This window comes from Oculina patagonica, chromosome 9 (assembly GCF_052425735.1).
Source record: "Oculina patagonica isolate OP01 chromosome 9, crgOcupat, whole genome shotgun sequence".
Lineage (NCBI taxonomy): Eukaryota > Metazoa > Cnidaria > Anthozoa > Scleractinia > Oculinidae > Oculina > Oculina patagonica.
Window position 1 is genome coordinate 7137248 of NC_135766.1, and position 10257 is coordinate 7147504.

Below are 10257 nucleotides of genomic sequence, written 5' to 3' on the forward strand. Positions count from 1 at the left end.
CTAATTGCTTAAAAACATAATTCTTTTGGGCAAAACTTTATTTTTTCAAAGGTGTTGGTGTTATATTCTCATTTCATAATTGATTTTCCAAGTTCAGTGGCTAATATAGTCCTAGCCATTTTGATTCTGTTTTTGCTCAGAAAAAAAACCATCTATCCCCTGATGCATCCCTCAAATTCCATTGGTTCTTTCCCTTCTCAACAAACAAAATAAATTGAGCGAGAACATGGACAATTTAAAGTGTTTGTTTACATCATGAATTTTGACGTGTGGGTCCCAAAATTCATGATGCACTCAATCAAAACAATTCGCTGCATAACCTTTTGTAGTTGGCTATGGTGAATTATTTCCCCTGCCCTGGTGGTGGAAGGGCATCATGAAGTCCTGATATACCAACAATTCAACAACACATTTTGAAGAAATGAGTCATTTTATCTTGAAAGTACTCCTATATTGAGTCTAAACTAACTAGGTTAAAACTTTTGTCTGTTTTATCGGGGGATTAAATTCTGGGAACAGAGGCCATACACTGTATACAAACCAGTTTTAAAAGCCCCATGTGTTGTCAGTACTGTTAGACAGTCCATTTTACTTGTCTACTAAAACGAATTAGGAGGCAAATACAGAAATACATTTAATGTATTACAGTAATGTTGTAATGTATTTTGTACTCAAAAATTGTTAAGTCCTTCCCTGTTTGTATCTTCTGTAGTTTGCTTTTTTCAAGGTTTAAAAAGTATAGTTACATATACTTTAACATTTCGATGATAATGAATCATTTTTGGCACTTTTTTAACTTGTAGTTCCTTGTATACCATGATGAAAGATCAGTTTGCAAATTATGTCATCCAGAAGATGATTGATGTGGCAGAACCCCCTCAACGCAAACTGCTGATGCACAGGATCCGACCTCATGTGGCTACATTGCGCAAGTACACGTATGGAAAACACATTTTGGCAAAGTTAGACAAGTACTACATGACCATGAAACCTACACCTGATTTTCTCCCTTTGACCAATGGTCCATTACTTTAGGAGAATTTCTTAGCTGAGTAACCTTATTTTCTTTGGTATGTTATCTGACAGTTTTGAAGAGATGTTTAAAATATCACTCAAAACCTGAATCTGAAGACTAACTTTGATCTGGATTTACGATTCATTTGAAACCAGTTTTCATCCTTGTTGTAGAATTCTAGGTTTTCAAATTATTATATGAAGTTTTGCTTTAAAATGTTTTACTTTCTTTAAAATGTGCTTTTTGAGGTCGTTCTTACTAGCAACTTTGGAAGTTTAAACGTTGTCAATTTTTATGCTGTAGTAGAACTCTCTGAGCATACTAAATCTAGCAAATGCAGTGAATTTTTTAATATTGCCAGAGAGGTCATACACTGGTATTATGCATTGCTAATCAATCAGTTCCAGAACAGATTCGAGCTTGCATTTTATCATTTCAATTAACTTTTAGGATTCTTAATGAACTATCTAGAAATGAGTACCATTAAATTTAAATGCATATCATTTGCATAATTATAACTTACAAATTTATTATGAATTACATGTGTATGTTTTAAGATGATCCTAGTGTTAGTAATGAATGGTATTTCCTTCTACATGGAAGGAAGATTTTTTGAATAGTTAGTTTGCACATACGTGTATTCAACTGAACAAAGTGTAAAACAGAGAAAAAATAATGGTGATCATATATGAAGAACAAAGACATTTACTCAACATTCTTATCATATGTGGGTTTTTTAGGAGTTGTAAACGTTTATCAATTCAATATTGTAATAATGCATTGGAAGTTTTACTATGAAGCAAGAGCCTTCAAGAAGAAATGAATTATGTATAATAATGTAAGTGTACAATTGTACCATATGTACAGGAGATGGCTTGTTCGTGTAGAAGACGGTTAATCTATTGTATCTGTAAATTGTAAACCTTTTGAATAAGCTTGGGAGCATATTCTGTTTTAAATTGTAAGTGCTTGACAATTAAGAGTTGTAATCTCTGTATTGCTCATTTGTTTCCACTTCAACAAGTTAGCTTATAGATGAGATACTTTCAAACGAAATGAAGACTTTTTGTGTTGATTTTGAGAAGACCAAACCTGTCATTGAAAGATTATATGATTAAAGGCTTTGCTTTGAATATGAGCAATATTACCACATTTGCTTTGAATATGACCTAGTTGCAGAAAGTGCGTGAGGGTTGATTTTTCCATTGCTTTCTCGCTTGAATGCTCGCATTTGGTTTTGTTACTAATTCTGAAGTTTGTTAGTGGAAATAGGTCTCTCTTAGTATATACTAAAACAGTGAATAGCGTTTTTCGCACACGCTGATTGGCTACTCGAACTCCAAATATCCTTTGCTATTCACCTACGAGCAATGCGTGCGAGAAAATTGTAATCTTTGACAGGATTAAACTGGTCAAAAATCATTTTTTCGGGCTATATTATCTCACTGTTTTAGTATATACTAAATCAACTATCCACCTCATTGTCGACAGTTGGAACCAAAACCTCTCAGTTAAAGTGGAATTTTTGAGATTATAGCATTCCGTCATATAACTGAAAAAGGCCAATCGTTCAGAAGTTAGTACTTTTCAAACCTTCGGCATGTACCGTCTTTTCTCGATTAAACGCCCCCGGCATTTATTTCAAACTTAACCAGGTGGACCCGGCGTTTTTTTGACTCCTGCAGTTTATGCTAGTCCGGTTTTCATTAAGAAAAAGTTTGAATTCATTATTTTTGATATTTATCTTGCTAGTATACCTACAGCTTGTTTCACGTCACGTAAATACCTGAAGGGCCTTTTTTCAACTCCGCCTTAGAGACCCGGCGTCTGTTCAGTAACCCGGCGTTTAATCGGGAAAATACGATAATTTGCTGTTGATTGATTTAAGTATCTGTAATTAACACTAGAAGATTCTTGCTTTAATTACTTAAATGCTATAACAATAGATCGTGATGAATCTCTTTTGGAGTAATTTAGTGGGTGAGAGCTAAAATCTTTCAATATCGTTTAGAAAATATTTTTTAAAATTCTCCACCCAAAACTGACGCCCTTTATTGTTAAATAGTCAACCATGTGTCAAAAACATTCAAGTATCTATGTCTTGTACGTATGTTGTTAATATTTGGATTTAATTCAGTCCGCATAAATGACCCAAGCTTCTATATATTTGATTCAAAGCATTGTAACAAATTTAAACTATAAAGTAATAATTTTTCAAGTTATTAGATGTATACCTTTGGCCCCTTGTAATGAAATCCCTGTACATTTTGTACATTTGTAAATGACCACCGTTGAATACAGTGTATTACTTTGTAATCAAGTTGCTGTAAAGAGAACCTTGCACATATTTGTTGCACTAATGTTCGTAAGGGCAAGTCCTTTTTCGTGTGGAGAAAAAGATTTTTTTTTCAGCGTACTGGTCGTTTCCGTTATCCTTGTATCCATTGGTTCTCCACCAAATAAGGGCTTGTGCTTGTGTCCGGGCAGATTTCTTTGGTAAATATTTCGTACCACTGTTTATATGTATCCAAAAGTAGACAATCGGTTAAAAAAATCAGGAATGTTATATTGTAAGGATTCTTTATCTTGTTAATTAAAAGCACGTGGAACTTACTGCCGTTTTAGGTTTTAGTGTAATTTTAACAGGCTCATTTTTCCGAGTCTTATCGGTGTAATGAAGGGTTGGTGTTTTGTATTTTACTGTGTAATACTGACGACGTACCGCCTTGTACAATGTGTGCGGTTGTGTAGACGAATGTAAATGATGTAAAGAAAGTAGACTTTTCAATTGCTGTATTAAAAGTTAACGTGGTTGCACAAATAAATGTTGTAGAGTTTTTATTTTTTTCAAGAAACCTCTCAGGGCCTGTTTCTTGATTCCGGAATGAAAGTCATTCCGGAACGAGAACGAAGTTCGTTCTGCATTCACATGACAATTGACACCAAGTCGACCGACTCAGACCAAGGAGGGCCGTACCTAGGATTTCTTTTGTCTGGGGGGTAAACTACGCACACCTTTAGTTTTCTAGTTTTCCTGGCGGGGGCAACTGCCCCCCCCCCCCCCCCCCTCCAAATGCTATGTTCAGTCAACTCTCGCCTTGCGGACACCCCGCTATTACAGACAAAATCCAGATCCCCGGCAAAATCGTGTCCGCTATAACGAGAGTTGACTGTACTGCCCTGCCAAGACGTTTTCACGTGCGCGGTTTTTACGCGTTTACAGTCGACTCTCCGAATGACTGTGCGAAAACGAAATTTCGTCTCGGTGTCATGTAAACAGACGAAATATATGGGGATGAATTGAACTCATTCCGGAATGAAAGTCATTCCTGTATCATGTAAACAGGCCCTTAGGAAATGTTCATTATTTCTTTTTTGGGGGACAGTACGAGGGCGGGGTGGAATTTTTTTATGGCTCCATCTTTGTTATCTTCAAAACCCCATAACCTTGACCTCGCTTGGATTGGAACCATGGGTCGCCCACTACTTCTTGGAACGAGTTAATTCATTATTTCTTAAAACAATAGATAACAGGTGACAACAATGCCGCTAGCCCTGAATAACAATAGAGGTAGTGTTTACAGCGGGCGAATGAAAATAGAGCTTCCAGAGAGGTAGTGTCTTACTTGGAACCCGGGGGTTCTGGTGATGAAATCTGGAGGTCACACCTCTCGTCTTTTCTCGGAGGTACGGCTACAGAAATTGCAGAAAGTTCTGAAAGCACATAAAACTAAAAGTATAATTGAAGCGCGTACAAGGACTCAGCGTAAGTCAACCTATTCGATGCAGTTTTAACTCCATTCAAATAACGTTTTCGATTAAACGTTGAATGGAACGATATCCATGTTTTTTAATACTTTTCCAGTCCGGTGAAAGCGGACCTGTTCAAATGTGTCCCAAAATTGGATACGATATTTGGATCATTGTCAGTATCTGGTCAAAGCACCTTATGTAATTTCTCTAAAAAGAATTAACAAAAAGCCCCTTATGTAAATCATGTCTTTAAAATTACTAGTTTTAATCCACTGTCATAAAAATAGCAGTCTTTTTTAAGACTCGTTAAAACTGCCAGCTTTAAGACTCCTTAAAACTGCCAGCTTTAAGATTCCTTAAAGCTGCCAGCTTTAAGATTCCTGAAAACTGCCAGCTTTAATACTCCTTAAAACTGCCAGCTTTAATACTCCTTAAAACTGCCAGCTTTAAGATTCCTTAAAACTGCCAGCTTTAATACTCCTTAAAACTGCCAGCTTTAAGATTCCTTAAAACTGCGAGCTTTAATACTCCTTAAAACTGCCAGCTTTAAGACTCCTTAAAACTGCCAGCTTTAAGATTCCTTAAAACTGCGAGCTTTACAATTCCTTAATTCTGCCAGCTTTAAGACTCCTTAAAACTGCCAGCTTTTAGACTTCTTAAAACTGCCAGCTTTAATACTCCTTAAAACTGCCAGCTTTAATACTCCTTAAAACTGCCAGCTTTAAGATTCATTAAAACTGCGAGCTTTAATACTCCTTAAAACTGCCAGCTTTAATACTCCTTAAAACTGCCAGCTTTAATACTCCTGAAAACTGCCAGCTTTAATACTCCTTAAAACTGCCAGCTTTAAGACTCCTTAAAACTGCCAGCTTTAAGATTCCTTAAAACTGCGAGCTTTACAATTCCTTAATTCTGCCAGCTTTAAGACTCCTTAAAACTGCCAGCTTTAAGACTCCTTAAAACTGCCAGCTTTAATACTCCTTAAAACTGCCAGCTTTAAGACTCCTTAAAACTGCCAGCTTTAAGATTCCTTAAAACTGCGAGCTTTACAATTCCTTAATTCTGCCAGCTTTAAGACTCCTTAAAACTGCCAGCTTTAAGACTCCTTAAAACTGCCAGCTTTAAGACTCCTTAAAACTGCCAGCTTTAATACTCCTTAAAACTGCCAGCTTTAAGACTCCTTAAAACTGCCAGCTTTAAGATTCCTTAAAACTGCGAGCTTTACAATTCCTTAATTCTGCCAGCTTTAAGACTCCTTAAAACTGCCAGCTTTAAGACTCCTTAAAACTGCCAGCTTTAAGACCCTTACAACTGCCAGCTTTGACTCCTTAAAACTGCTTATGACTCCTCTTTGCTTGTAAAGCTTTAAGATTCCTTAAATCTTCCAGCTTTAATACTCCTTAAAACTGCCAGCTGTAAGACTCCTTAAAATTGTCAGCTTTAAGATTGCTTAAAACTGCCAGCTTTAAGACTCCTATTTGCTTGTAAAGTTTTTAGATTCTTTAAAACTGCCAGCTTTAACTTAAAAACTCCTTTAAAACTGGCAGGTTTAATTTTCTGGATCCCTATACGTAAGAACCCCTCGATGTCCAACGTAAGCTAAGAGAAAACCCCTGGTTTTCCGAACCCCTTATCGCAAGCAAAAACCCCTGGAGCAAGAACCCCTCGTCGTTTACAAGACATTTGTAAAATCGATGTACGAACTCTTGGACGCAAGAGACGTTGAATCCTGGATACAAGGGATTTATATCACCGTGGATGTAAGGAGTAACGGGAATCCAAGTAACGAAAGGGCAGCCCCTTAATTTACGGCTTTGTAGGTAGCTTGGCAAATAAATAATGAATGTAACGAGGTGAAAAACAGTAAAATCCTTTCATATATTTTACATTTTATTAATGTAATAAATGTAGCGTCATGTTAAATCTCTCTTTTTTTATTTTCGAATCTTGATTGTTGGCAATCAATATACGGTATTTAATGGTTAGTTTAAATAATTGATCTTTGCCATTTATGAATCCGTGCTATACTATCAACAAACGACTGGCATTCGAAGGCACACCTCAACTTGCGAAATTGCAACAAAACGTAAATGGGATAAAAAATCAAGAAGATTGATTAAAGTGACAACATCAGACAACATTTCCTACTCTTTAACTGGGGTTTCCAAACTTTTCAGCCAATTGAATAGCAAATGATCACACATTTGTCGTGTTTGTGATAATTATTGTCACACATCTTACTTTTAATAATAAGGTTCAATTCTTGAGCTTTGAAACTGACGCAAATTTTTCGAACGGTCTAATAATTAACTTGAGAGATTGTAATACAATCTAAATTTGGTAGCAATCATGTAGAACTAGAACATCTGGCCATGGCGAGAGCTTTGCCTTTTGATTGGACATTCTTCTAACCTGCAAAAAAAGAAGTCCCAATGTAAGGAAGTAGTCCTTTTTACAGAAATTATATATAATAAGTGTCACTTAAATTAGTTCCATTTTCTCCTTTTTTTGCTTTAGACCTAAATGTTTTTATGTACGGAGATCTCGTTATAAGTATGCAAAGTTTGAAGCATATCGGGATTGTTTTGCACTTTCACCATTTTCATAAATTTCCGTGATGATTTGGTCCATTCACCAATGCTGAAAAAGGTATTTCCTCGAAGGTCAAATTATTTTTAACCCTTTCACTCCCATGGGAAATACCACATTTTTGTAAAACGGTAACTATAGACCCAAAGACCACATACAATATACCATTTGAAAGGTATTGTTTTTGGTATGTCATAAATCATACTAACAGACTCAGAGGAAGTCACTGTTTTAATTCAAAAGGTGACAAAACCAAAAAAATAAAACATTAAAAAATATCTCATTCCGCCTATATTTTGGGTATACTCCTAAACTATAGCTTAATTTGCAGCTCTTAATGTGTGGGTTGTTGTCAGATATTTACTTGATTTTAAAATTGAAAGAGGAAAAATTTGCAAAAGTTATAGGGGTGGTTAATCAGGTCTCATATGCTAGGGGGTATGATTTTATGCTTTAAAAAGACAGATCTGTTCAAGACCATTTTCCTGTCCAAATTTCATACAAATTGACCAAAAATTGAGCATGTAATGGCATCTTGTGCCATATGGCACTCTTGGGAGTGAGAGGGTTAAAATTCTGCCTGAAAAAAACACTCGTTTGAACTTTTTAATAATTCTTTCTAAACTTGTTCGCCAAAACGAATGTTTTGTTAAAAGAAACCTCAAGTAATAAATCCCATAATAACTTACTCGTTTGACACGGCAAACTGGACGTTTGTGGATTGAGCACAACCTAAAAGAAAGAATAACAATACCACCAAAAATATGTTTTCTCAAATACTCAATCAAATTGTTTTTCAAAAAAAAAAAATGCGTAACAGGTGCATGTAGGGGGACTGTGTGTGTGTGTGTGGGGGGGGGGGGGGGAGAGAAAAAACGAGCGGAGGGGGATTAATGAAAAATATTTACACGGGGCAACTATCAGCCAATAGTTTCTCGACAGAAACACTCTATTGTCAAAATAGTGCCTTCCGCGCGTGGAAACTATCGCGTCACGTGAGCAATTTAAACAAATCAGATTGGGAGGGAAATTTAGTTGTGAATTATAATGGCTGATATGCCCTACGCTCGCGGGCACTAACGCGTCACGTAAGCAATTTAGACCAATCAGAATCAGAGAAAATTAAATATAGAACTATAAGGGCTGATAGTAACTCCGCTCGCTAGCGTTATCACGTAACTCTGGAATTTAAAACCAATCAATATAGGTAAGCTATACTGTGGTGAACTATAGCGCGTGAAAAAGGTTCTGGCTTCGCCCTCGTAAAAATCATGCGATGGAAACCAAGAGCTCTAATCTAATCTAAACGAGTAGAGAATGCGAAAAAAGTGGCGGCCGGTTTTTACCGTTTGTAAAGAGAATTGTGGCCTATAAAGAAGATTTAGATATTTTGTTACCCTTGTTGCTAGATGTCAACATTATAATGGTACACGTCGCATCAGTAAAGCTCGCCACACTTACGCTATATATTTTTTTTTCAGTTTCATTGTCAAATCATCGGACGGAAAGGTCCACATTTACATTTTGCGTGCCGTGGAACTAGCAGAGGAAACAATGGCCAAGCATCCCTTGAAAATGCCGGTGAACGGTGTGCGGAAAATAACAGCAAAGTTGGAATTGCTGGAGCCCCAAATGAACTAGTTGATTTCTATTTCTCTCAGTTCACTACATTTTTTCCCAAAAAATTATTAGAAAGAGTAATGTCATTTTAATATCAGGTCAAATTGTTTATCTCGAGCGTACAAGGCAATCTTTCTGTCATTAAAGCTGAAAAATTAAAGTGAGTAATTAAAAGTCGATTTAAGACAAGTTCCTACAGGGAAATATGGAAATAAATGAGCCATTAATGAAACTTTTAATCTGCCGTGGTGTTTTGACTTTATAAGTGGCCATGCATGTAGGACCTCTTAACGGCTCTAAATTGGGGCTTCTAATTACATTCAATGACCGAGTCTTAATAATAAGACTTTTCATGAGTCTTAAACAGTGAGAAATGAACACTTTTTAAGAGTCTAAAAATGGGATTGTAAACAATACATACAATGATATGGCAATTACAAGATGTCTTCAATATGGCAAATTTAAAGAATCTTAAAAAAGGCAGTTTTAAGGAGTCTTAAAAAAGGAGTGCTTCTAAGTCTTAAAAATGGGATTCTTTAAAACTGCCAGCTTTAAGATTGCAAAAAAGTAAAGTTGGCAGTTTAAAGGTGTCTTAAAGCTGGCAGTTTTAAGGAATCTTAAAGCTGGAAGTTTTGAGAAGTCTTAAAGATAGCAGTTTGAAGGAGTATTAAAGCTGGCAGTTTAAGGAGTCTTAAAGCTGGCAGTTTTAAGGAATCTTAAAGCTGGCAGTTTTAAGGAGTCTTAAAGCTGGCAGCTTTAAGGAAGTTTAAAGCTGGCAGTTTTAAGGAGTATTAAAGCTGGCAGTTTAAGGAGTCTTAAAGCTGGCAGTTTTAAGGAATCTTAAAGCTGGCAGTTTTAAGGAGTCTTAAAGCTGGCAGCTTTAAGGAAGTTTAAAGCTGGCAGTTTTAAGGAGTATTAAAGCTGGCAGTTTTAAGGAAGTTTAAAGCTGGCAGTTTTAAGGAAGTTTAAAGCTGGCAGTTTTAAGGAATCTTAAAGCTGGCAGTTTTAAGGAATCTTAAAGCTGGCAGTTTTAAGGAATCTTAAAGCTGGCAGTTTTAAAGAATCTTAAAGCTGGCAGTTTAAAAGAATCTGAAAGCTGGCAGTTTTAAGGTGTCTTAAAGCTGGCAGTTTTAAGGAATCTTAAAGCTGGCAGTTTTAAGGAATCTTAAAGCTGAGTTTTAATTAGTCTTAAAGCTGGCAGTTTAAAGGAGTATTAAAACTGGCAGTTCTTAGGAGTCTTAAAGCTGGCAGTTTTAAGAAGTCTTAAAATTAACAGTTTT

General features: G+C 36.1%; 1 protein-coding gene across 2 annotated transcripts in view; it reads left to right on the plus strand.

Annotated features, from left to right (window-relative positions):
- The window catches only part of LOC144666759 (pumilio homolog 2-like), a 31680-nt gene extending 27840 nt beyond the window's left edge, over nt 1–3840 (plus strand). For both annotated transcript variants that reach the window (XM_078528145.1, XM_078528144.1), the window contains exon 10: nt 804–3840. In XM_078528145.1, the coding sequence (XP_078384271.1) occupies nt 804–1035 (232 nt within the window). In that variant the 3' untranslated portion in view covers nt 1036–3840. The remainder of the gene's footprint in view (nt 1–803) is intronic.
- The last annotated feature ends 6417 nt before the right edge of the window (nt 3841–10257 follow it).